Genomic DNA, 26686 nt, shown 5'->3' with positions numbered 1-26686 from the left:
GGTTTTGTCAGTTGTACGTCAATTTTGACCTCCTGGTTGGCTCATTATATTTATGAAGGAGGCTTGGAACATGCATCTTACAAACATCGTCTTTGGTTTAAAGTTCTTAAAACATTTCTAGCAAAGGGGTTTGGGCTTGGTTCTTAAGGGTGCAAAAGTTATTTCATGGCACGGATTAGAACATAGTCATAAGGCAGCCATCCAAGCCATTTAACACACCTTACAAGGCTGCCGCAGACGTCCCACCCTGATTGATCGATCGTGATGATTTAAACACCTGCATCTGTTTTTCCGCTGCTGAGCTACATCTGTCATTTACCATCATTCCTCCACTTGTCAGTTTATGTTGGAAGTTAGCGGAGGATAAAATCGCCCTCATGCACCTGTCTGTTTCAAAGCATCTCGTTTTAGGCGCCGCGGCTCCACTCCACACGGTACGGTACCAGTTTCCACTGACTGCTGAAGTCCCGCCTCCAGCGCCAGTGTAGTGCGCTGTACCGATATTAACGTTACTGTATGACATTGGCACATTAAAGTAACCTGCATGAAACCATAGAAAGAAGTTACAATTTTGGGCTTTATGAAGAAGTTTTTGTCTCAGCCATGGTAATAATGAGGACAAGTACTTTAAAGCACAAAACTGCAGACGTCTGACCATGTTGAAGTTTAAGTTTGGATGTTAGATATTCGTGCCCCGCAGATTCAGGCCACATGATCCAGTGACTCAAAATGAATGTCAAATCATTCTACTAGACTAAATAGTTAAATAATTTGAATGCATTTTCTATTTTTAATGCATTTTTCTTAGAGAAGAGTTTTTGTAATACAATTGATCATTTGGATTAAACATTGGATTATAATGCATACTGTAATCCTTTGCAAGTTCATCCTTAAAGCTTACAAGCTACAGTCAAATGCAAAACATTCATTTTAGCAGACGACACTTGCTCTTTTGACACTGTCCAGCTTTACTATACAAGTCTTCAATGCATGAACAAGTTTCTTGATATATCTGGTTGACAGTTATATCAAGAAAAAGAAAAAGAGGGACGTAGACGTAGCAGCTGTCCCTTCACAATTAAAGGGTCGAAGCACGTTTTATTCAGCTATGCTGCTTTCGTCCACATCAGTGGTTGACAGCACAGGTATGTGCCCGAATGTATTTTTTCAGTTTATGTCTCACTTATTTGTGAAACATTTAATTTCCTTTTGGGATTAATAAGTACTTTTGAATTGAAACTGAGTTGAATTCATTTGAAAATGTTTGGATGACCAGCATTAAACACGAAAGGCTCCGTATACATCTGGGCCCACAAGACCATAAACCGCCCATGGTTTAAAGGTTAAAAGTTATTTTCCTATAATATTATATGGTATGTGTTAAAAGTGCATTGCATACATAGCCACCCCCACCTCATGTTCACCTTCCAGTCATGGAAAACATTCAGGCTCAGGATTTCTTTTCCACTATCAGCATTGCAGCAGGGCTGCTTAATTATGGAAAAAAAATCCTAATCACAATGAAATCAGAATTGCTAAGCAGTTATTCAATGAGTTTGGAAAGAAATGCATTTATTTAATTTGGAGAACAGTGAATTCCTTTGAACATGACATTTTCCCTTATACTTTCTTGTTGAATATTCCAATAAAATAACAGAAAGTTTTTGTTTTTTTTTCAAATTTAGGATATTTTATAGAAAAATAAGAACTAAAACAGTGTTCCCTTGGAAGTGGTGTGGAAACCTCGCCCAGGGGGTGCAACAATTTCCTCGTCAAATGGTGTGCACCCAGTCTGTTTTGTTCTATTTTTCTTTTTTTGCTAACCTTATTGTTAGAGTTAAAAAGCTGATAAATACAGATCAGTGCAAAAGAAGAGCAAATGAACCACATAAGTTTGACTTGCAAGGATGAGACAGTCCTCTGCAGCACAGTGACTTCCTTCTCACAAAGAATAAATCCTTGCACCAGCCTTTTATTCACAACTCACATTCTTACAAGCAAAAAGCGGGAATCGGTTCAGCCAATTCTTACGGAGATTAAAACATAAAAAGCAGTCATTCCCATATATGGTATGAGCATGTCATATCCAGAAAGTGATCCACTCTAGACCACATTCCTTAACTTTTCACTCCCTTTTACACACTTAAAAAACAATCACAGGAATCATCTTCACTAGAAGTTGAACTTAAACTTAGTTTAAACTAAACAATGATAACTTATATACATTTTTCCAACACTTATGCTTTCTTGCTTGGTGTTTTTTACTCTCTGAACACCATGGAAGAAAAAATATTTTTTTTTAAATACAGTGATATATAAAAAAGGTTTCTTTATAACCTGAAATTTAGAACATGAAAAGAATACATTTAAAGACTTTACATTGTGGAAAAGGCCAGAGTCATCACATACAAAGACTGGCATGAATTTCCTTCAGAAACATGCAATTCATTATCATACCTGGAATTTATTAATAAACTGAGACCTGTTGCCTTGGATGAAGTTGTGGATCAGAAGATTTTAAAGTGGAAAATTTTGAAACTTTTATGTTGGGTGTCTCCATGTGGACTTGAATATCCAAAGATACGAAACAATGACAGAGGTACACTTTACACGTGCCTGCAATCAATTTCTGAGCTAGAAACCACTTCAATAATTAAGCAGTATTTATGTTTTTTTTCCTTTTTATCTTTTTGCATGGAGTTTGCATGTTCTCACCATGAATGCGTGGGTTATTTAGCTTCCTCCAAAAGTCCAAAAACATGACTGTTAAGTTAACTGAATACTTAAAATTGCCCTTGGGTGTGTGTGCATAGTTTGTTTTTCCTGTGTCGCCATGTGATGAACCAATGACCTGTCCAGGATGCACCCCCGCCTCTTGCCCAGTGATTGCTGGAAATAGGCTCCGATCTCCGTTTCCATCTAAAGACCCCACAGTATGATGCTACCTTTACTGCGTTTCACTGTGGTTATGGTATTAATTTGATCATATTTAGTGATGTTTTTTTTTATGCCAAACATACGTTTTAGGACTGTGGGCCAAACATTCACATTTTCCCACATGGAGCAGAAGATTTCATCGTGACCTGGATGTTTCTCCTGGAAGAACATTTTTCTGTCTTGCAACCCAACCTAGTACAGACACATGGAATAAAACAGGGGGTTGCTTGTCACATGTAGAACATAACCAGGCATGTTCCATTAAGTGAGAAAAATTGTTTTGCAATTATGTTTCTTTTTTGTCAAAAAATAAATTATTTTAACATTTTTAACAACTACTGTAGACTATTGACTAGTGAGGTGAAAAATAAGATCTGCACGGCAAAGGCCTTCTTTTTAGGCAATGAGGGCTTGTGTCGCATTATGTTCTGCAAAACCTTTTTAGAGAATCAATGATGCTCAAACCTTGCAAAGCATTTCGGTAGAGGAACTAGACCTTGCTGGACACTCCTGCAGCTCCTTCAGTGTTGCTTTGGGCCACTTGACCGCCTCCTTGACCACTTTTTATGAGGTATTTTCAGCAATTTTGGAGAAACACGGTTTTTGTAAAATCACTGTACAAAAAGTGCATTTCTCAAATATAGAGCCTGGACTGCAATATGTTAGCTTATTATTGAATTCTAAATCAAAGGTATCCTTACAGATACCTTTGAACAATTTCATTAATTTAATCCTTTGTAACCTGGGTGAAAGGTATGTTTAGTTAAAGGATGCCTGTGTGAAAAAGTTTTAATCTAAGAAGGATGGCTAAACCTTATTTAAATGTCAACAGCTTAACTGTAATTGATGGTAGGGTGTGATCTCAAGAAGACTGGATGCTGAAATCTAATCAAAAGCTGAACAAATGATTAGTTTAAGAATGTGCACACCCATGCAACCATGGTGTTACATCTCTTATTTGGCGATACACTAATAAATGTGAGTATTTTTTGTAGAGGTTTAATAATTAAATTTATTCAGCATGTCCAAGCTTTAGTTGTTACTATATTAAAGAGTGAATTTCCGTCATATAACAGAAATGATTATCCTCAAATTATCAGATAGCCACTAAGCGGGTAGTGGGAAGAGGGCGAAGCAATGTTCCTTTGGCATGGCTTTTAAAAATGATTTTGCTGATGGAGAATCTAATTAAACGAAATGAAAGAGGAGAGCCTGAAAACCTAGGGCTCTACTGCAGGAGCACCCAAGACAATATCGGGAAATCCACTGGTCTGGTGAAAGAACTTGTGAAGAAAACAATGACGGATAGACATAGCTGTGCTGTGAATAGGCCAGAGTGGGAAATTAGTGCAGGTAATGAGAGTGACTGGAGTAGTCATACTGCAGATAGAAGGATGAGTCGAAAAAGAGGAAATTCTTCAATGATGGTGGGAATAGGAAAGAAGGGAAGGATGTTAACAAACTGGGCCGAATCTGAAGAAGAGATTGGGGGAAAAGGGATTGTATTTAATTAACCCAGTTAATCTATCAACTATCCTGAAGAACCAAGTAGGTAGTAGTAGTAGTAGTAAATTGCCACAGCAAAACTGAGAAATGGGATTTTAATGATTGTTTGCAACACAGAAAAACAAAAAGACTGACCATGCAGAATGAAAGAAGTGGGTGAGTGCAATATGAGCTGTGTAGAAAAATCGGGAAAATAGAAAAAAAAGGAGTGATATGGGGGATCCCAGTTGAGATCCCAATGGAGGAAATAAAATAAAATCTGAGAGGCGGAAAAGTTAAAGAGGTAAAAATACTTCAGAACTTTAAAAATGGAGAGAAAAGAAACAGTGAAAGTATTTTGCTAGAATTTAATGAAGAAAAGCTTCCAGAAAAGGTTTATCTGGGATATATGGCGTCCAATGTAAGAGAATATGTCGCACGACCACTTAGATGTTTTAATTGCCAAAGATTTGGTCACACAGCTCAGACTCAGCTTAGACAACCACATTACTGTAGGTTGTGGTGGTAGCCATAGTGTTAACATATGGGCGCTGTGAAGTGATGAAAAGGGAGGTGCAGGTCCAACAGGTCAGAGTACGTAATACAGTTTCATACGCAGAGGCAGTTAAAGTGGTGAAGCAAACGAAAGACGTTGAGGTGGAAAACAAGATGGATACAATGTTAAACTCATCATTATTATCAGTATGTGGAGACATTAAGGATGAACAAAGTATTGGTTAAATGATGGCGATTATGCATTTTAACGTTAGATGCTACCCGCCTAAGAAGAAGCCACTAAGCGGAACGGAACGTAGATCCCTAGCTGGTGTCCGGACTGTTGTTTCAGACGGAACGCAAAGCAACCGTTGACGCAGAAAAGGCGCCTGAAAGAATTTTGTATCGAACACAGCTGGTGGTAAAGGAATCAGTTTGACTGCAGCTGAGTCACGGACGGTAGATGTCCTCACTGTAATGTTATTGGAGTGACTGTCGAAGATGGACGGAGGAAGTTCTGAGTTACTCGGTGAGGAAAAACACTAACTGAGAGATTTGTTTAGCTAGGCCGCAACGCAGCCCGCGCGCGGGAATAGCATCTTAATAATATTGTAAAACTGGCGTATTTCAACATAATAATCTAATTAATTCATTTGAGTCGGGTTAACTGTGCTCTTAGCCGCTACAAGAGGCACCTATTCACAAGCCATGTAGTTGGGATAAATCCAGCTGTCGCTAAAGGTGCTCTGTCAACCTAGCTAGCTTAGAAGCGTTTGAGCTAACGTAGACAATGCTAGGCTAAACTAAGCTAGCTACAGATATGACTCCGGTGGTTTTGGAGTTAACTCTTAATATTTCTGAAACAAAATGTGTACTTTATAGATCTGATGCAAATTGGTTTTCAATTATTTTTGGTATATTGCTACTTTAATGTGTTAATTTGATCAAGTCAGTCTAACGCAAACAAAAACAGGTAGATCCGACTGAACCGGAATTTGGCACCGAAATTGTTTTCTTTTTGTGAAGAGGAAGTTTCAACCTTTCTAACCTTACACAGAGGGTGCATTTTACTTTCAGTTACAGTAAACATGTTTGCGCAATATTCAATAGAGCTTTATGTCAAATCAAACATTTTCATCTAAACGAGCATGTAAAATTGTTTGAATGATCCCAGAATATTTGTTTGTAAAAACACAAGACGACTGCAGCATTTTAAAAGCAGAAATTGAGTTTCCAAATTTACACTTAAACACGTGAGGAGTTTTGACCAAACCACAAAAATGTTAAATTAAAAAAAGAAAATAAATCTGATAAATATTGTGCCTTTTTTTTTGGGCTAGCATAAATGTTGGTTAGTTGACTTGCAAGAGTCATTGTATTCAGTCATTTTTAACTTTAACAAATGTGTGAGGGAATATAGCGCCTTGGCAAACAAAGACATTTGGGGCCCGTTCTTTTACACTTGAAATCAAAAGTATCAAAGTAAAGTGTATGAAGGGGTGCAGTCACAACACTAGAAGAACACTGTAGCATCTAAATTGGGGAGAGTCAATGAAGGACAAATGCTTCTCGATTGCACTTTATTTTACTGTCCACTGGATGTCCTACTCTAGCACTCTGTCATCGAGCCTTCGAGCAACCATTTTTTGAATCAAATGTTGAGCCTTGATCAGCCATCACTACGTGCAGCCATGGTTTGGAAGTTGTTGCAACTTGTTCTTAACACATGAACCTAGGTAAAACTTTTTTCTTGTATGGTGTCCAACAACGATGTTGTGATTGGTCAGAAATTGAAAGTGGGCATGGTTACCACATTAACATATGATGAAGTAGGAGGCACAATTTCCATTTTCAACTTCCCATTCAGTGAATGGTGGACTTGATTTCTTGTAAAGTATGAAATGTCCTGGCCGGAAAGAATTTTTTGTTATTATTGCCTTCATCTCAAGTAAAATGAGTGTCCTCATATTTGCAGAGTATTAACATAACAGTCTATAAGGTGGACTTGAAAAAAATTCTACCTGTTTTCAGAAAAATCAATCTATATGAATTTCCCCTTTCTAGATTTAATTTCCCTTTGGAATTAATAAAGTATTTTTCAATTGAATTGAATGAACACTACACACACTGATACTGCAATGATGATATATTTGCAACATATTGTGAAGCCTTACTAATAATACTAATAAACCACTTTCTTTGGTACTCATCGCTAGTACTGGTTGAACATCCTTTGGTCTTCAGAAGTGCTTTAATTTTTCTTGGCTTAGATTCAACAAGGTGTTGGAAACACCCCTCTGAGGCCCTGTTTACACAAAGTTTTCTGGTGAAAACAAAAAAAATTAGTTGGGTTTCTACTGTTTGAATATGACAACGGCACACATTGAAAACGTTCTGTACCTTTTATGGGGCAAGCTCTGAGTCATGCAGAGTATGACTGAAATTAGTAGAAATTGAAGCGCAAGCGCACAACATAGTTTAACTGACCAGTTTAAAACCCACAGAAGATGAAACTATCAACAATAAAAATTACGGATTACCAAATACTTACTTCTCCTGCTGACGAAATGTAACGTTCTCTAACAACATTTTGTCCCTCGTTTTGTAAACCGGAAGTCTTTGTGCATGTTGTTAAAGAGCATATCGCCAACTAGTGGCATGGTGGGGGAATTACGTGAAGTTCACATCTGCTGAAGACGTGTGAACAGCTATTGTAAGTAAAAGGCCGTCTTGTAGACGTGTTAACAGAAACAGAACAAAAAACCCATTTTCAATGGATCGTTGTTGTGTAAAGAGGCCCTGAGATTTTCCTCCATGTTGACACGATGGCAACAAGTTCACTACAGATTATTTGGGCAGCACTTCCACAATTCAAGTCTCCTGTTCCAGCAGATTCCAAAGGTGCTCTATTGGGTTGAGATCTGGTGACTGAAGGCCACTGGAGTACAGGGAACTGCTAATACAAGGCAGGATGGATCCATGCCTTCATGTTTACACCAATTGTTGGTGTAATCTTCTCAGTGTCACACTAAGTGGATATGGAGACTCACTGTATCAGACACTGTTTTGACAGCCTGTCATTATTTAGTTTTGGTCAACCTTTGTGAAAAGCAGCCTCAGTTTCTTGTTAGCTGACAGGAACGGCACCTGGTGTGGTCTTCTGCTGCTGTGATACATCTTTTTCAGAGATGGTATTCTGCAGACCTTGGTTGTCATTAGAGGTTATTTGAGCTAGTGTTGCATTTCTGTAAACTAAATCCTGGAAGCCCCTTCTCCCGTGACCTGTGTTCTCAACAAGGCATTTTTTGTTGATTGCACACATCAGCCACAGTAGAATATTTTTTGCATTTTGGGACCGTTATGGTTTTGATCGCTTTCCCTGGGACCTTTACTGCATGTCTTCCCTCCTTTGTGCACTGCCCCTCGCCTTTCTGATTACTGTCAATAGAAGTCTCTTGTAGCACAAAAAATAAATTAATTTATTCTTTCTTTTTGGTTCTTCTCTTCTGAGTAGACATGGTTCCAGTGAAAATATCTGAATATGAATATCTTTGAGTGGAATATTATTGTTCACCTGATCTTAAAAATAGTTAGAATAATAATAATAACTGGGTTGAGAGTACGTACTTGTCCAGAGACGTATGTCAAGCCCTTGATGAGCCCAGAAGAGCAATCTGTTTTCACTGGCAATGGGTCTCAGAGCACGTAGCTTTAATCCACTTTGGAGGCTGTGAGCTAGGCTGCTTTTAATGGCTTCAGAATATAGGCTGAGTTCATCATTCTCACTGCACCCTTGGATTTGAAGAGAGTACATTCAGCAGGATTTCATCAAAGTGAAGGGACACTTATTGAAACTGAGAAATCTCACACGCAGAAACTGTAGCCTCCCTGAAATCACTCTCCAGAACATTCTAGCATGTCAAGAGACTCGTTAAAGAGGCACAAAATTGACTGGAGCCGCATGCAGGAGTTTAACCTTCAGAGCAGTAATGAGACAGTGTCTGGGGCTGAAAAGCCAAACCCAAGGACATGTTTGGAACAGTCTACAGTGGTATTTCAATGCACACCAAAAGGAAACTACTTTTAACCGTACAGATCAGGGAGGATGTTTCGTAAAGCCTAGTTATTTTTGGGTTTCAGAAAATCAGGGGTGTATTCACACCAGGAAAGTCCTTTGGTCCGCTAGTGTGGTCCGGACCAAAAGCGAACTTTATTTTTTTCATTTGGTGCGGTTTGTTTTCACGTTGTACTTTTTGCAACTGAACTATTACTTGTAAACAAAGCCATGCGGGTGACGATCATTGTTCCCATTGGACAGAAATGACGGGGGCGGGACAGAGCACAGACCCGGAAATTTAGGAAAACATCTGTAGACGTGCTGCGTGCAGCACCTCTGTTTTGCATATTAATGCTGTTATTACAGCTGCAATATTATTGTGAGGCTGAAGAGCAGCTCATTCAACACAGACTTTGAGACGTTCCATTTATAATGTTGGAACCCCGTCGAAGAACGCGTGCTGAACGCCGACGTTCTCTATGTGCAACAAGCCAGTAGTGTTGCTAAGCAACACACAGGTTATTAGGTATGATTACCTTACAACACACACCTTTGCTACCGGCTACGGTGGCTTTTTATGTCCAAAGAGACGTATGCTTTTATCAGTTGGTTCGGATCGGGGCCGGTTTGTATTCAGACCATAAGCAAACCGCATCAGAGTCTGTTTGGAAGCAGACCTGGTCCGGTTGTTTGGTCCGGACCAGGGTTCGCTGGAGTGTATTCACACCTGCACAAAAGGTCCGGACCAAGGGGGGGAAACGAACTCTGATCTGTTTAAAGCGGACCAAAAGTGGCAAGTGTGAATACACTCTAAAAATCTGCAAAGCAAGATGTTGCACCTTTTAAAAAAAAATGTACTAATCTTTAAACCCAAACTTTTATGTGCATATTTGTTATTTTAAAGAGCTTTGATAAAGTCTAAAACACCATTACATTCCCATTGTTAAATAATAAAAACCAACAAAACTAAAATTACATTTTGAAATTTAGATTGGGATGTCTGTCCCAGACTTGTATTGAAACATGTCAGCTTTTTCAAACTGTTTTTCTCTGTTTGCAGCTCCCACTCTTCCCCTCTCTTCCCTGCGCCTCCTGGTTTCCCCCATCCGCCTGGTTTCTGCTGCAATCTGGCACACTGTGGAGCAGAAGATTGTGTCTGACTATGGCCTGCTGGAGGAGTTTGTGTTCATGGTCACAGAGATGGTTCCTCAGCTTCTTTCTACAAGGCAGCGAGCTGAACTCATTCTGGGCCTCAGAGCACGAGTGAGTTGGATTTTAGTTTGCTAACTTCCGTTTTCCATTTAGGGTTGGCTCATTGTTTTCTATTGTAAAATTGCAGCGGGTGGGAATCTTGGACAATCAATTCGATTACGATTCATAAGGCTAAGACGGTAAATTGAATGATATTACACTGACCACCTTTCACTTCATCTGTAATTAAAACTAAATCTTTGTTAGTGATCTGGCGTTTCTCTGCTAGACTCTCCTACACAGCTGCAGTTGTGGCGTCATGATGCCATCAGATTCCGTCAGAGTGGTCCTCTATGGATCATATCATATTAGAGCTGTTTTACATGCTTGAGACGCCGTCATTTTGTTTTGGTCTCACCGTAGTGAGTTTAGGTCAACATTTCAGTAAAGTGTCTTTCAGATGGGATGTTGTATCCAAAGACTGCTCCATAGGACAATGTTCAGTGGTTGCAGGTCCACAGCAAAATAAAACACATTTATATTAACCATAATCAGAGAGTCTGAAATTTAAATATCATGAAATCTTAAAATTTACTTTATTTTTGAAAAACCAACACCGCCAGCTCCTTCCTGCCTGTAAAGCTGCTACAGTTGTATGTAGAGGGAGGTGAAATAATTCCACATCCTCCGTTCCTGCTCTGTTCTGTTCCACCCGACGGAGCAACTCCGTTGTTATGTTAATTAATGAGAACAGTTCCACATTCTCAGTGACTACTCTGAACCTCACGGTCAACGGACCCGCTCTCCGTCAAATTACAGAACAACTCGGTTTTCTGTTCCATTCTGGTCCGTCTTGCTCCGGCTGGGTCACCCAGTGTACCCCAAGCGCTTGCTTTCTTCAGACTCCAAGGAACTTGGAGCGGACATGTGTTGCCTGTAAATGACAGTAGTGTAGTTAATTACTATAACTTTTATGGGGGAAATTTACTGCCAAAAATCAAGAGCACATATTTTCAATATGAGAGCAGGATTTCATTCTGCTTGTACTCAAACTTAGTAATGCTTGCACTCAAAACTTCTGCTTTCTTTCAAATATACTCTGTTCTCTCTCAAATCTTTGTTTCTGAGCTCTGATCTAATGCTTCTTGCACAGATCATTTCTCCTCCTGCTTGCTTCATCCTCTATGCAGGCAAACTTACTCTCTGCTCGGATCAAAACTGCGCTCTCGAGTTTCTTCCCTGCTCACAAATTCTTTTTGATCTCTCTCAGATTAACGTCGTATCATCTCCTAGCAACCATATCAGCCAATAGAATGACTGCGTGCAACTGCTAGGTCACAGGCTTAGTTGGGGTGCGCTTGTTTCCTTCTGCTGAATGAATCAGCACCAATGCTGATTGCAGCAACACTTGGCATATTCTCACTGAGCAAACAAACCATTTGTATTTTTATTTTACTCGCTGGTTTAGTCTTTCTAGCCCAAATTCTGCCAGATTTGATTTAAAGGTGTTGGACTCCTCGTCGGTGCTAATATGACTGAATATTGACAGCCAGCCTGAATAGGGTCTTTATTAGCCAACTATCTCATCACATCACGCCAGTTCAGGCACTACCTTAAACAGTACATCATTTTATCACTTGAAGTGAGTGTCTGAAAGATTGCTTTTTGAATTGCAGCTGATCCTGGAACTGTGTCGTTCTGATGAGACTCCCGACCTTCAGGTTATTCAGCCACACCTCGACCGTATGCAGAGCCTCAGGTCTCTGTGGAAAATAGAGGTAAAACTTTCTTACCGAAGGGTTGTATGTATGTGGGTCTTTGTTGTTACTGGTAAATTGAGTTATTTTTCTTGATCGTTTACTATCGGTGTGAAAAAAATGTATGAGATGTGGGAACAGATTCAGATAATGTGTTCTGTTTTTGCCTGCAGTCTGATGCTGAAGCATCAGATTTACATTTCATGGGCCTCGTGCAAAATTTGCTCAGAGATCCAGAAGAAAGAATGAGCTTTTTCCAGGTAGGTTTATACAAGCAAACCACTCCATATTTTCTGCTCTTGCTCCACATTGATTATGGCCAGCCAGTATAAGTTTAAGACATTGATGGATTTGTTTTTTCAGGATGTTTTCCCTGAAGATTTTGGGCCCACATACGACAAAGCAATTCAGACTCTGATGTGGCTGTTTCTGTCCAGACTTGAAAAGCTCCTTCCTGCTCAAAGTCTCCAGCAGGTATACACATAATTTCAAGATTATGTCTCTGTGTTGTACTCAGATGTATTTGAAGATGACTGTACAGTGTTGTTTTTAAAACAATTACTAATATATTTTACCTCGATTCAGGTTGTTTCACTGCTGAGTGACACCACATCTGTTCTAAATGAATCCATGGAGACTTTAGTTCAACCTGAAGATCTAAGAGTATTGCTGGACACACAGAAAAATCTCAACCAGCTTGAAGATATTGGTAAGGAGATATTTCCCTCTGACATACTAGCTCATTGTCATTTAGCAGTTCTGTCAGCAAGTTCTCTACACGTTCTACCTGAATTAATCTATAATTTCTTTTCAGAGTCTTATGTTGTTGACAGCGGCATCTTATCAGCCCTGTGTCTTCCTCCTGTGGAAAGAGTTGTGATCGTCAATGAGCAGTCGGAAACCGATGCAGAGAGCAGCCTTGTGTATACAGTTTGCTCTGAGATGGAGGTGGAGTCTGAGAACAAAGAAGTGTACGTCGAGGTACCTGGGAGCACAGCCGATAGTGCACAACCACCATGGTTCGGCATCGGTGGAGAGGTGAAGGCTGAGATTGACAGTGTTTTGGTCTCCGATCCCACTGAGGAGGAAATGGTAGATGACCATACTGGGACTCTGATCATTGGGGAGGACGGCCAAGTAACGCTGCTAGATGGTGTGGAAAAGAAGCCAAACAGACCTGGGAGGAGAAAGAAATGCCCTGAAGACGATGATAAGGATTATAAAGTGGAAAGTAGAGCAAGGGGCCTCAAGGAAGACCTGTACTCGGACCCTTTGTGGGAAAGACCGGTGAGAAAGAACCGAGGACTTAAGATGAAAAGGTACCTTTCACAGTGGAGAAAATCAGGCAAGACTTTAGGCAGTAATACCACAAACAGTGGTCCTGTTTCCCAGAGTTCAGCGAAAAACAATGACTTGGATGAGAGAACTTGTAAGGTGTGTGGCAAAGTGGTGAGCCAGGCCAAGTTCCTACAGAGACACATGAATCAGCACACAGAGGAGCTGCCCATTGCTTGTCCTGTGTGCAAAAAGTTTTATAAGAGTTTACGCTTCTTGCAGCAACACAAATGTATCACTTCAACTAAAGTAAATCCTGAGAAAGATAATCAGGAACAAGAAACCACAGCAGATATCGGTGAACAGTCATCCAGCGGGGTTATTTGTGAAGCTTTTATTGAAGACGACCCTCCAGACAGCACTGCCCCGGACCCTGATTACATCGCATCAGAGAAGTCCTCTGGGGAATTAGGAGAGAGAAGCCCAGACGGAAGTAAGAGTGGCCTGGAAGGTGCGTTCTACTGTCCTCACTGCAGGGTCGAGTTCAAGTGCAGACAAACATTTAGGTTCCATATGAGGAACATTTGCTACACTGAGCAGCAAGTGGATCCTGAGAACCCAGATGATGTGAAACACTGTTTCAGATGTGACGAATGTGACAAGGCCTTTAAGTACAAGTCAACATTAGATTCCCACAAGCAGACGCACAACCCGCTGTACTGCGAGGTATGCATGAAACTAGTACGTGACTCAGATGCGCTGGCCATGCACAAAGAATCCCACACACCATTCCAGTGTAATAGGTGCGAGGAGAACTTCCCTGTGTTCAAGGCCCTTCACAAGCATTACATTGATGCCCATAACCCCACTGAGCCTTTCACTTGCCTGTACTGTCAGACAACCTTTGCCAGTTTGAAGCGTTTCATCAGACATGAGTGGAAACACACTGGTTACCAGCCTTTCCAGTGCACTCACTGTACGAAAAGGTTCCGATCATATTCTGACCTTGTGGAGCACCAGAAAAAACACACAAAGGCATATCCGTACCTTTGCTGGGAGTGTGGCAAGAAGTTCAGGCACGGCGTCACACTGACCAGGCACGTGGAACGTGTGCATCACGCCGGAGAACCCGTAGACGAAAAACCTACCACGATATTCCCTTGTACTGAGTGTACAAAGACCTTCACTTCTAGAAGGTGCCTTCTAAAACACGATAACTTCCACCACAAAGGGATGCGGTTCCCATGTGAGCACTGCGGAAAGGGATTCTTTGGAAAGGATGCATTGGTGAGGCACACTTTGATCCACACTGGCGAAAGGCCTTTCAAGTGTGAAGACTGTGATAAGTCTTTTAGATCTGCAGCAGAACTGAAGATTCACAGGAGGTACCATACTGGGGAAAGACCATTCAAGTGCACCATCTGTGAAAAGGGTTTTGTCCAGTCCTGTTTCCTTACTTTACACATGCGAACGCATACAGGAGAGAGACCGTATGTATGCGCAGTTTGCAGCAAGGGCTTTTCAAGTTTGCATGGCCTAAAACGACACAGGAGACTTGTTCATTCCTAGTTTCTATTAATGCGATCCTAATCTTAATGAGGACTGTAACCATCAGTTAACACGTCCCTTAGGGAGGAGGTTAGTTTAGCTTCAGCTATGTGCCAGAAAAATAAAGACAGACTGTTTATGTTGTTAAAGCTCACGTTGGCAGTATGGGTGCTGGCTAGATGTGGAGACTTGAAACCAAGTTTTCCTCTACATTGACATTGTCCATAAAATACGTGGTTACCCCAGACTGAAATAGTCAGAAATGTATAATTGCACCGAATTCCAAAAAAATGTATCCTTGTATTTTTTACAGCCATATAATTTGTATGTATGTGATTTAAAATTTAATTGTTAGAAATTTTGCTTTTCTTTCTTGAATAAAAACTCCCAAGTGTTTTGATTGGTGTGGCTTATTTTTATTCTTACACAGTGCTTACCTAAAATTTAAGAAGAAATAGACATTCATTTCAATTTAGAGGGAACCTAACTTTATCAGTATTGTAGTATTTTAATGTCGGTTACAGGAAATTTAAAAAGTGTTTTAGTACAGGATACTCAAATGTCAGGTCATTAAGCTGGTGTTTTATTTCTTATAGCATTAGCTTATGGGGCTATTGTCATTATCACGTCGAACTCGAGGATAAATATTTATAGAGTGTAAATGTAGCACAAATTTAAAAACAAAAGAATTTCCACCCCAGATGGGACTCGAACCCACAATCCCTGGCTTAGGAGGCCAGTGCCTTATCCATTAGGCCACTGGGGCGTCGACGTGTGTCCAGGAACATGAAAATCACACAGTGTTGTACGCCTGTGTGACAATTTGATCTCTATGTTTCATTCATAAAGCATTATGAAAGTTTTACCTGCTACTGAGATACAGATAACTACACCGCAGTCCTCTTACATTGTGCTTGCTCTTCAAAACCTTGCAACCAAAAAAACTATTTGAAAATAGGTAATGGGATTTATTTTATCTGCCGTGAAATTGTTGAAAGACGTCTACTTTTAGCTCAGACTATTAATGATGACGTTATTTTACTTCTTTGTCAAGTGCATTTACGGCATCTACTGGAAACAAGTGAACTCCCTCCGCGTCTGGCCGCAGATCCTGACAGCGAACAGAGAGACAGCCTCGGTTGTTTTTTTCTCTGTCCAGCAGAAGTCCGACTCAGCAGGAGGAATGATAACCAGTTAGCTAACGGACAAAAACTGTTGGGTTTCCTTGTTTTAACGCCTCTGGTTATTTTGTTTAACAATGAATTTACTACCGTCAAATCCACATGGTAATGGGCTTCTTTATGCTGGATTTAACCAGGATCACGGTAAGAATCAGAGGCGCTATGTATATGCTATTTTTTCCTGCCTAATACAATTGGAAAAACGTCGTAGAATCAGAGCTCATTGTTTGGCTGTTGTTTCAACGTTACGTTAGAAATCGTTATTTAAATTCTGCATTACATTTTCACATTAACTAGTATATTCTAAAACCACTGCGTTACCTTTGAACTGTCAGGTTAAATTACCGACAGAGTTAACGTTAGCATTAGCTACCGGACTGAAATTTAGCCAACCAAAAATTGTAGCTACCAGTTTTGTTTATAGTGGTTCAGCAATCCAACAATAGTCAAATACACAAAAAACACACAAAAGGTGAAAAACCAAGATTAAAAACAATATATGGGTAATGGGCGCTGTATGCTAACTTAGCATAAATGCTACTGCTAGCTGAAATTCCTTCGAACATAGCGGCTATCCGCTAACAGTAGCTATGTCAACAGTACTAACGTTATTCCTGGGCTGTTCTGCATTTCCAGTTACTACATGGTATTTTATTTCCAGTATATGTCATCGTTAGTAGATTTTAGAAGAAAATGTCGTATGAGACGTATAATTTGTCTGGCACCCACATATTCTTTCCAGTTCTCCTTACAGACACTATACAACAGTAAAAAGCCCTCCACTGGAGATAACAATTTCACAGACACTATGAGGATGCTCTCATCTCGTCTTAGTATTCCAGATTGTCCAAACTGTAATTATAAGGTGTCTTATAATTACTTATTTTAACATACTTAACTTTTGATAGAATGTAGAATCTTGATATGACTGAAACTGAAATGATAAATTAACCCAGAATGGACTGGTGACCTCCGATGACCTAGTAGAAACGGAAAACTTCACTTTCATCACTCTCACACGAAGTGCTGGTTTGCCTTAAATTCCAATAAAGGTTATTAGTTTGTTGTAATTCATGGTCATTGTCTGAATTTTGGTTGGTCCTTCAATGTTTGTTCTTTGTTGAATCGTTGTGTTCTCGTCCAGGGTGCTTTGCTTGTGGAATGGAGAATGGATTTCGTGTCTACAACACAGATCCTCTCAAAGAGAAGGAGAAGCAAGGTAATCGCACAATAACTTATCCATGAGTATATGATAAACATGTTGTTCACCATGTGTCCTGCTCACTCATGCAATTACCCTGTGTAAATATGTCACAATTTAACTGAAATGTAACTCCTTAAGTTTGAGGAAACCTCCTCCATGCAAGCACGTTACTCAGGATTCAAATATGTTCAGTTCTCTAAAAAGCCATGTGTTTTAGGCACCGCTCAGGCTGCCTGTGGCCCTTTTCTGCTTTTGTCAGCCTTTACATCGCAACACTGTGCTTTCCTCATAACGTGTTACTCTCACTTGTACACACAGATTTGCTTCTAAGATTTAAAATAGCTGTGTATTTGTATTTCAGAGTTCCTGGAGGGAGGGGTTGGTCATGTGGAGATGCTGTTTAGGTGTAACTACCTGGCACTAGTGGGAGGCGGGAAGAAACCCAAGTACCCAACTAACAAAGGTATGTTTGCTATGTTGCTACTGATGGAAACGTTAAAGATGAGAAAATAACTCTGGGTTTACCACAGGTTTTCCTTTGCAAACATATTCATAGAGCTTAAACGTTTCCTATTTGTGCTGCACTTGCAACCAAAAACCTCAGTGCTCTGGTCAGATGAGACCAAAATTGAGCTTTTTAGGTTATTTTAAAAAGCCAAATATGGTAGAAAACCATCTGTTCGCTGATCTCCTGGTGGTAGCAGCATTATGCTAGGGGCATGCTGAATTTCAGCAGTTACGGGAAGTTGGTCAGCAACTGGCTACTATCCAGTGGCTCCATCTCTGACCATTAAGGTTTGTGGTTGGAATGTGACATAAAGTGTATAAATACCTTATTTACACTCTTTATTTTAGGGGTGGAAACATTGGAGTAGATATAAGCAACAGCAGACCTAGTACATAAAAGATTGATGCTTTATTTGTTGGAGAGAAATGTGTGTGAGAAATCAGGGCAACTGGATCCTTTTCTCCAGATGGTAAAGATAACAACAGAACATCGTCCTGTTTTCTTTAGTTTGGCTCACACTGGAACCAAGTCTTTAATCTTAAAGTTTAAGAAAAGTTTCTTCTAAGTATTATCATCTTGTTATGTTTCAGTCTTATTTTATGACCAGGATTGCAGCAGTTTATTTCCACCGAGGGTGTTTCCTTAATTTTTTTTAAAGAAATGGATCGTGTTTCTGTCAGTGGGTCTTGTCATCGTTCTACATCTTCTTTGTGGGGGCACATCTGTGCAGAACCTTGCCCGTTCTGTCTGCAGATCTGAAAGGTGAAGTTGGGTCAAGAAACTGAGGACTAGGGGTATTTTCTTTACTTTTTGCATCACTTCATTTCTTTGCTTTTTTAATTTTTTTACTATAATCGCGTTTCAGTATCAACATGTTCAGTACAGTGTCAACTTTCTGCATTCTGAGGTTAGTTTTTATTTCTACAACAAAGTCATAAGACACAATGGAACAAACTTTTTGGCAAATTCTGTGTTTCTTGTATAAAAACACTTTCAGTTAAGAGGCTGAGCTATTTCTGACTTTGAAATTGGTTCATTTAAATCTTTGCTTTCCAAACTCAGTGGTGTATATGAACAATTTAGCAGAGAAATATAAAATAAAAGCCCCAAATGAAACTGTAATAATATTATTTATTTAGAAGTGCTCGTCTTGGGATAATGTGAGTTTTCACAAATGAAGCTAGAATTTTAAAAGTATTCATGTCAACCATTATGGCTCTGTCATCCCTGGAGACTCAGAGGCTGACTCTGTCCCCTCATGCCATCAGAGGTTCTGGTTGCGCTGGTTTCCACTCTGCACACACAGTGTGCTTTCAGGAATCATTAAGCACTTGTACATGTGGATAATATATGATCTCAGTCGTAATCAGGGTCATACTGTGTGGTGTAGGATTAATGGATGGCGAAGTCACAAACATTCAACAGATATATCAGTATAACAATGAAAGGAAGGCCAGCATCTGATATTAACACTTTTCTTATCAGAGTTGGACTATAAAGAGGGAGAAGGTCAGAATCTGAATTGCTGAATTTGATCATAATTGTATCAAATTGGACAGAAGGTAACTGATTGGGAATCTGAATCTGACTGCATTGGTTTGAATTGGTCTGAATGGATCTAATTTCAATGGAACTGAATGGATTCGATTGATGTGTTTGTTGAAATATTGAAGTTTTAAGTCAGATTTGTTGGGCCTAGTGTGTCAAACTGAGGCCCAGTCTTACATCACTCTTTACCACAACTACCAAACCCCAACATGGGCACAACGCGGTGCTCAAGAGACCCTAAGCAGGGAGTCCAAGTTTGCTGGGTACTGGTTTTCCAACAAAACAAAGCTCTAGTGACCCGGACACCTCTTGCTAAACTCAAGCTGGAACATCAAACAGCGTCACTGCCCTATTTAGCGGCCCTTAGGCCCATCTCAGTGGATACAGGTGGCACTACAGAACTGAAAGCCTCATGTCAAGAAAGCCCAGTTGGGAACTATGAAAAAGCTCTGGGAATCTCCTGGAATGTTGTAGCCAGGGATGCATTCCAGTCCTCTGTTCCTCCTGGTTGAGCTACAATGATTAAGAACAATGAGAGAAACCTCCCAGCTTGTAGGATTATTCTGAAGAACACTGAAACAAGTCTGAAGGGCAACAAGAGACTATGGCTGGATGGATGCTTCACATGAATACTGTTTGTTTTTAATCAGCTTCTTTGATTATGGCTTCACGTTGTATCACAAACCTCTTTAATGTCCTTCTTCTCAGATGTTAAACATGCATTTGATTCATGTAGCTTTACCTGTTGTGATGTTCTAGTGATGATCTGGGACGACCTGAAGAAGAAGACGGTGATAGAGATCGAGTTCTCGACAGAGGTGAAAGCAGTGAAGCTTCGGCGCGACAGGTATGGTCTCCCTATCGGGGCTGACATGGATGTGCCGTGTCAGTGTTGTGGGATGGGCTACAGAGGAAAATGGGCTTTTCAGCCATGCTGTTTGTGTTGTTTTTTTATTGCTGGTTGATTTAGCTCATGTGCTGTTTGTGTGTTTCCTTGAGGATTGTGGTGGTCCTAGACTCAATGATCAAAGTGTTCACCTTTACACACAACCCCCATCAGCTGCACGTGTTTGAGACCTGCTATAACCCCAAAGGTCGGTCCAACTCTCATAAACTCTCGGGCTTTATATGTCACAGACTCTGGATCAGCTGACTTGTTAATCATCAGAGCAGATTTAAAGTTTTAGGCCAATCCAACGAATGAAGCACTTTCCTTTACCTTCCTTTCACTCTCTCCCTCTGTTTCAGGTTTGTGTGTGCTGTGTCCCAACAGCAACAACTCTCTGCTGGCGTTCCCAGGAACGCATTCGGGCCACGTGCAAATAGTAGACCTGGCCAACACAGAGAAGCCCCCCGTCGACATCCCCGCCCATGAGGGGGCGCTGTGCTGCATCGCACTCAACCTGCAGGGAACCAGAATAGCCACAGCATCAGAAAAAGTACAGAGACCTCGTTGGCCGTACCATTACCAACTGTGGACCACGCCCTTTGACCTCTAAATAATTGCTGTCATGTTTCCACAGGGGACTCTGATCAGAATCTTCGACACGTCCGCAGGGCAACTCATCCAGGAACTGAGGCGAGGCTCACAGACGGCCAACATCTACTGGTGAGGAAAAAAATACACCTTTAGATATTTGTCTTTTACCTTTACAGAAGCTCTCCTGGGTTCTGGAGACAAAAAAAACAGAATTAAATTCAACCTCCCGCTGGTCAAGATGGCTGCCTTTCAGTGGTTATGAAGTCTCTTCTCTCAGATGTCACCAGTGGAACTTGTGCAGTAGAACTAGATCTTACTTAATAGGAAAAAAACAATTAGATTAGGTTAAAAAGATCTGAAATCAGGAGTGAGTCTCCAGACACCCTGGTTCCTTGTAATGCTTGCAATGTCCCAGCTTTATTCAGTGTCTCTGCATCAGTCCGAGCTGCAGCCATGAAAGCTCATCGTTCACTTATTGGTTTGTCTTTTTTCAGTATCAACTTTAATCAGGATGCATCCCTGATCTGCGTGTCCAGCGACCACGGCACGGTGCACATCTTTGCTGCTGAGGACCCCAAAAGGAACAAACAGTCAAGGTGTGTCTCTCTCTGTTTGTTTGTTCTTCTGATGGGTTATAATAGCTGCTGAGGCAGGAGAAGCATGCCGTTCATGCGGTAGTATTCAGCCTTTCACATTTTCTCACATTACAAGTACAAGCTTCAATGTGTTTCATTTGGCTTTAGGGGGATCCAAGTTAGGAGTTTGCCATAACAAACATGGAAGAAGATGCTCTGGTCAGATGAGACTAACAGTGAAATATTTTGCAAAATGTGGTGGAAAACTAACCTTGCACAATATCCTGATCACACCCTGTGGAAGTACATGGTGGTGGCCGAATAATGCTGCGGAGATGCTTGTCTTCAGGCAGCGAAGCTACTCAGAGTGGATGGGAAGATGGGTGGAGCTAAATACAGGGCGACACTGGACCCATTAGAGGCTACTGACTGGGATTTAGAATCTGTGCTGGTCTGTCACATAAAAATACATCTAGGTTTGTTTCTGTCATGTGAAAAAACATGAGATGTTTTTAAAGTCAAGTCAAGTTTATTTATATAGCGCTTTTCAGCAACAAGGCACTCAAAGCGCTGTACATGAGGAAAAACATTACAATGATACAGAACACAGAAAAACAAATCAATTGACACTAATAATCTTTGGGAGTAATAATAATTAATAATCCTTCCGGGTTTACTGGTAGAAATTGGTTCCAAGCCACTCTTAATAATAAAGCATCTTATGCTAAAGAAGATGATAATATTGATAGTCTCATCATTCCACTGAATTCTAACTAGGGAAGCTGAGTCACTGGTACTAAACAGCTTTAATCCACATTTTCAGGTCCTAATATATTGCTTTTACTGGTACTGAAGTTGAACTAAGTAATAACAGTCCATTGAAGTCTAACTAAGAAAGTTGGGTCATTGGTGTAAGAGCAGCTATAGTCAAAATTGTCAATTACTAATAATGTTTGGTTTTGGATGGTAATCCTTCTGATAAAACTAAAAATCTATGAAAAAGTAATGAAATCACGCAATTATGTGCAGGGCTAAGCAACACACAAGAAGAAAATATTTTGCAAGAGTGCGATGGAATCCTGGGGGTGTGAATATATAACTGTGAATGTGTGTGCAAGAATTAGACTGTCAACACAGATAGAGCACCATTGTCCTTGAGGAGAGAGATGGACGTTTTCTCAATCGGCCGCAAAGTCTTATCTGGGTCACAGTTGTTCGGGGGTGCTGGGAAAGAGCGCCATGTTTACATGACATCCAGGAGATATGTTTTTGATAGCCACTTAGCAGATGTTGCCAAGGCCACGTTGGGGCACCAGATTTAGAAAAAACAATAAATGTTGTGGTTCAAGCAGTTGTGTGGATTTCCAACCACTTTAAGAGTTTTTACTGTTTTCTCTCAATTGCGAATCCAAATATCCAAATTTCTGGGACTTTCCGCAGTTGTCGAGCGAACAACTTTCTCCATGATTAAATCCTTTCACCTCTGTGTCCAAAAGCCGCTTCCAGGCTGCGATTCTGTTCAAGAACCGTATCCAGCTTGCGGCTTAGCTCTCTTAACAATTCAGTCTGAGCATTGATCTCTCTGCAGATTCCATCCAGCATCGCAGGCAGTTTTGGGATGCTTTGAACAGCTGCCCACGTTTTGCTACTCACTCGATAAGTCAGATAACCACAGGCTCCAAAAAGCAGAAAACCTGTTATCAAAATCCAAATATATAAACGTCTTCTGCATCCTCAAACGACATTGTAGTCAAGCACACAATCTTCCACTGCTGCCAGGATTCCATCGTGTGTCCAGAGAAGAATGTACCGGCTGGGCAAGAGGGTTCTCCTTTACCCTGTCTTCCCGTGGAAAACATTTGATCAGTTTCGTTGAGAGACCAGCTGACCAAATCCATAATTTGCAAGTTTGGAAGATATGTAAAGCGAGGCTCTGAGAAAAACACAGACAAAAGCAGATGCAGAAGCAGGCGAGAGGGAGGGAGAGAAAACGCCTCCACCGAGAGCAGAGCAAGGGAAAAAAGAACAGGAAAAAGGATATCAGTGCTTTTGCAGTGCGCCCTAACTCCTTGTGCTCCTTTGTGACTCCTTTGCTTTTGTCTTTGCAGTTTGGCATCAGCCAGCTTCCTCCCCAAATATTTCAGCTCCAAGTGGAGCTTCTCCAAGTTCCAGGTGCCATCGGGCTCTCCCTGCGTGTGTGCCTTCGGAACAGAACCCAACGCTGTCATAGGTAAGCTCCCAGGGGGGTGGGGGTGGGGGGTTGAATGCTGCTTGGAAAAGGTGACTCTTGTCGTCAGGCCGTGTTTCCTCCTTTCATCTGTGTGCAAGTCTGTATTTGCCGCTGACTTCTCCTCTTTCTCCCCTCTTCGCAGCCATTTGTGCCGACGGCAGCTACTACAAGTTTCTGTTCAACCAAAAGGGGGAATGTTCCAGAGACGTGTACGCCCAGTTCCTGGAGATGACCGACGAGAAAATATGACCCTCGTGACTTCCTGTAGAGCAACACTTTTTTTTTTTTTTTTGCTTTTGCTTTTCTTTTTCTGAGGAAGTAGAAGTCCTACTTTGCACTTGAAGTTATCTGCAGAGACTCTGAGAAAACAGAGCATCAGATGAAGAGGACAAAGAAAACAAAGCACAGACTTTTTTTTTTTTGTGGGGGAGGGGAGACATGACGTGTCGGCTTTTCTCTCTAAACAAACCTATGGCAATGAGGGAAAGTTATTTTTCTGAAATTAAAACGACTTTTAAGATGTCTTCCGAGGAGTTTCAATAGGATGGCTATTTTTATTCCCACAGACCATCCTGGCAGTTAGACGGCTTGGATAACTAACACCACCTAACCAAACTACAGGGAGAGTGCCTCTAAAACTGAAGAGAATACGTATGTGTGAACATATCGTTGGCAGATGTACACATACACACATGTGCTCGCGTGTATACCGGTGTATAAAATGAGTTGTGTGCAAAGCAGGATGGGAAAGGAGCAGACTGATCCTGCTTTGCCAAGCATCACCTTAGCGTTTTCTTTGTTGCTGTATATACACCTGACTGAACTGCTAACCACACAGAGCTGTACAAAACAGTAGCTAAAAAAATTTACCTTTATTTTTGTTTCTTTTTTTATTATTTGTTGTGCAATACCTTGTTTCCCTGAATGGTTCATCTTTGGTTGGAAATTTGTGAGCAAAGCAGGAAAAACTTGATCTATTTTGAGAGAGAAGTTCTTTGCACAGATTTGGTTAATGGAATAATTACACCATGAATAGGTTCTGTCAGCTGGCAAACGTTGAGCCATACCCAGACTGTTATGTTTGCATGTGAAGATTTAGTTTAATCAATTTCTGATCAGATTTTGTTGTGAGAGCCTCTTCAAAAGGCCCAGACGAGCTGTAAGAAAAATCAAGAACGATTTGACTTGATTATCGGCTGCACTTAGTGATTTCTATTCCAGATGAGATCACTGGATTCTGACTGGTGTTACTGGTCACCCTGTGCACCCTCCTGGCTACACTGGTTTTGTTGGTGTCTAATTCCACTTTGTTCTGTAGAATGTGTCACTCTGCCATTTGAGCTGATCCACCAGAAGCTCTGGAGATGTCTGTCTGCATCCACTACAGCGAAACTAGTTGACTGAGGAGGAACTTCCCCCCTAAACTTGTCACAGCCTTCAGTTGATTTGTTCCAAAAACACGTTTTATTTTTGTTGCTTCCTGCGTTCGAGCTGTGCTTTTGCAGGCATCACGCTGAGCATCCACAGCGCTCGGCGAACCACAGGAGGAAACTCAGCCAACTGGTTTCGGATACACAGAATGATTGTAAAATGTGCATTTAAATCTGTGAATAAAATTTAACATCTGATTTTCCAGATAGGTTTGATGAACTTTGATGCTCATTTTGTTGCGCAATTACTACGGATGGGGCAGACAAAGTCTTGTTGTGTGAAGTTAGGATTTATTAGGCAGTAAATCCATAAGCAAATCCTTTTAAATTTGACTCTGTGAGATTGTTTATGTACAGAGCTAGTCTATGTAGCCAGCAGGGGGCGCCAAAACAGCTTATCCCACAGAATCTAGCTCTTAAAATGATGTTTACTTCTATTACGAAGGACCCCACCTTTAAATTTGGTTAGCGAATGTTAGAGAATATAAAATTCTTAAAAACTGACCCATGTGCTAATCTGATCACGCAGAATATTCCCATATTTCGTATTTTAACATGTCTGAAATATTCGTTTAACAAAACCAACCAGACATAATTCTCCAACCTCTGAAATTTCATGGATAAGGTGTTACTCAGCTGGTATTTAAATCAGAACCTCATCAGGAAATCAGTTGTAAACAGTTCCAAGCTATAAAAAGCCTGATCACTGAAGAAACATAATGCTTTGGAAAAGTATTCATACCCCCATTGAGCTTTTTTTCACATTAGAATCTCAAATTCAATTCATTGGGATTTTTTTGGGACAGATCTACAGAATACTAAGTTTTTAATCCGATATCCCCAAATAAAATCCATTTGCCTTTAACAGTCACAGGATTAACCAAACTAATTTAATCTTGTCTTAACCAACAGATCAGCTAAGGACTGCATTAATCAGAGAACAAGCTGAGAGAGCCAGGGTATCTGGAGGAGCTGGAGAGATCCACAGCTCAGGTGGGAGAATCTGTTGACAGAATGACTACTAGTCATACACAAATTGGGCCTTTATGAAAGAGTGGCGTAAGGACATCGGGCTTAAAGTATGGGACGAGCCATGTAGAGGGCAGAACTATGTTCAGATGAAATAAAAACGTTTTGTTCAACATGTAAAATGGTGGTAAATTAAACACCGAACACCACTCTAAATACGCCAACCCCGTAATGGAACAAGGAGGTGGGAGCATCATGCTGTGGGGATGCTTTTCTTCTGCTGTCACAGGGTCAGAGTCGGAGTTAAATACACAGACCAGTCCTAGAAGGAAACCTGACGAGGGCTGCTGATGACTTGACAAGGGAGCAGGACGACCATTAAACATTCAGCTACCACTACAATGGAGTAGTTTAGATCAAAGTACATTCACGAGCTTGAATGGCTTAGTCAAAGTACTGACCATCCAATTTTGCAAAGATGGATAAAAATGTAAGGCTCTAGATGTGCAAAGCTTTGCAGCAAAAGGTGGTTCTATAAAGCACTGAGACGGGGGTTGAATCCAAATACTTTTGCAAAGCGCCGTGTCTACTGTATATTCAGTCAGACTTTCAGAACGTGCCCGTAGACAAACTAAACCGATTCTTCCTTTTTAGCAAACAGTAGCACTGGTGAGCCATGTTGATTTAATCCTTTTACAAATCAACCTGTATCTCTGGGAAGATTTACGTTCCTGCTCGAATCGCCGTTATTAAAACCTGACGCCAGGTGACCCCCCCCCTTCATTTCAGCACAAAGAAATAAAGACAGAGTCTGTA

The 26686-nt window shown here is 40.7% G+C and overlaps 2 protein-coding genes and 1 non-coding gene across 3 annotated transcripts; 2 read left to right on the top strand and 1 right to left on the bottom strand.

Annotated features, from left to right (window-relative positions):
* The first annotated feature begins 5043 nt into the window (after nucleotides 1-5043).
* On the top strand, nucleotides 5044-15141 carry LOC124875782 (zinc finger protein 135-like). The gene is made up of 7 exons (XM_047378189.1): nucleotides 5044-5446; nucleotides 10035-10237; nucleotides 11842-11943; nucleotides 12096-12182; nucleotides 12286-12396; nucleotides 12508-12631; nucleotides 12737-15141. Exons 1-7 carry the CDS (start codon nucleotides 5419-5421, stop codon nucleotides 14764-14766), a joined length of 2685 nt encoding a protein of 894 aa, XP_047234145.1. The 5' UTR covers nucleotides 5044-5418; the 3' UTR covers nucleotides 14767-15141.
* A 297-nt stretch (nucleotides 15142-15438) lies between these two features.
* On the bottom strand, nucleotides 15439-15511 carry trnar-ccu. The gene has a single exon. It is a non-coding gene; the product is annotated as a tRNA-Arg (tRNA).
* A 281-nt stretch (nucleotides 15512-15792) lies between these two features.
* Nucleotides 15793-25106, top strand: wdr45b (WD repeat domain 45B). The gene is made up of 10 exons (XM_047377034.1): nucleotides 15793-16070; nucleotides 17071-17145; nucleotides 17492-17593; nucleotides 19946-20033; nucleotides 20186-20280; nucleotides 20435-20625; nucleotides 20710-20795; nucleotides 21161-21262; nucleotides 23350-23471; nucleotides 23614-25106. Exons 1-10 carry the CDS (start codon nucleotides 16004-16006, stop codon nucleotides 23718-23720), a joined length of 1035 nt encoding a protein of 344 aa, XP_047232990.1. The 5' UTR covers nucleotides 15793-16003; the 3' UTR covers nucleotides 23721-25106.
* Nucleotides 25107-26686: the final 1580 nt, after the last annotated feature.

The sequence above is a fragment of the Girardinichthys multiradiatus genome, chromosome 10 (assembly GCF_021462225.1).
Source record: "Girardinichthys multiradiatus isolate DD_20200921_A chromosome 10, DD_fGirMul_XY1, whole genome shotgun sequence".
NCBI classification, from domain to species: domain Eukaryota; kingdom Metazoa; phylum Chordata; class Actinopteri; order Cyprinodontiformes; family Goodeidae; genus Girardinichthys; species Girardinichthys multiradiatus.
Note: the sequence above shows the minus strand (reverse complement) of the source record. Positions and strands in the feature narration are given on the sequence as shown.

What these genes read in the sequence shown, in the direction of transcription:
- wdr45b (XM_047377034.1), top strand. Translation starts at nt 16,004, where the DNA reads ATGAATTTACTACCGTCAAATCCACATGGTAATGGGCTTCTTTATGCT. An exon ending in TGGATTTAACCAGGATCACG is followed by an intron (nt 16,071 to 17,070) that starts GTAAGAATCAGA and finishes GTTCTCGTCCAG; the next exon opens with GGTGCTTTGCTTGTGGAATG. An exon ending in CAGACGGCCAACATCTACTG is followed by an intron (nt 20,796 to 21,160) that starts GTGAGGAAAAAA and finishes GTCTTTTTTCAG; the next exon opens with TATCAACTTTAATCAGGATG.
- LOC124875782 (XM_047378189.1), top strand. Translation starts at nt 5,419, where the DNA reads ATGGACGGAGGAAGTTCTGAGTTACTCG. An exon ending in AGGAAGTTCTGAGTTACTCG is followed by an intron (nt 5,447 to 10,034) that starts GTGAGGAAAAAC and finishes CTCTGTTTGCAG; the next exon opens with CTCCCACTCTTCCCCTCTCT. An exon ending in AAAGAATGAGCTTTTTCCAG is followed by an intron (nt 12,183 to 12,285) that starts GTAGGTTTATAC and finishes TTGTTTTTTCAG; the next exon opens with GATGTTTTCCCTGAAGATTT.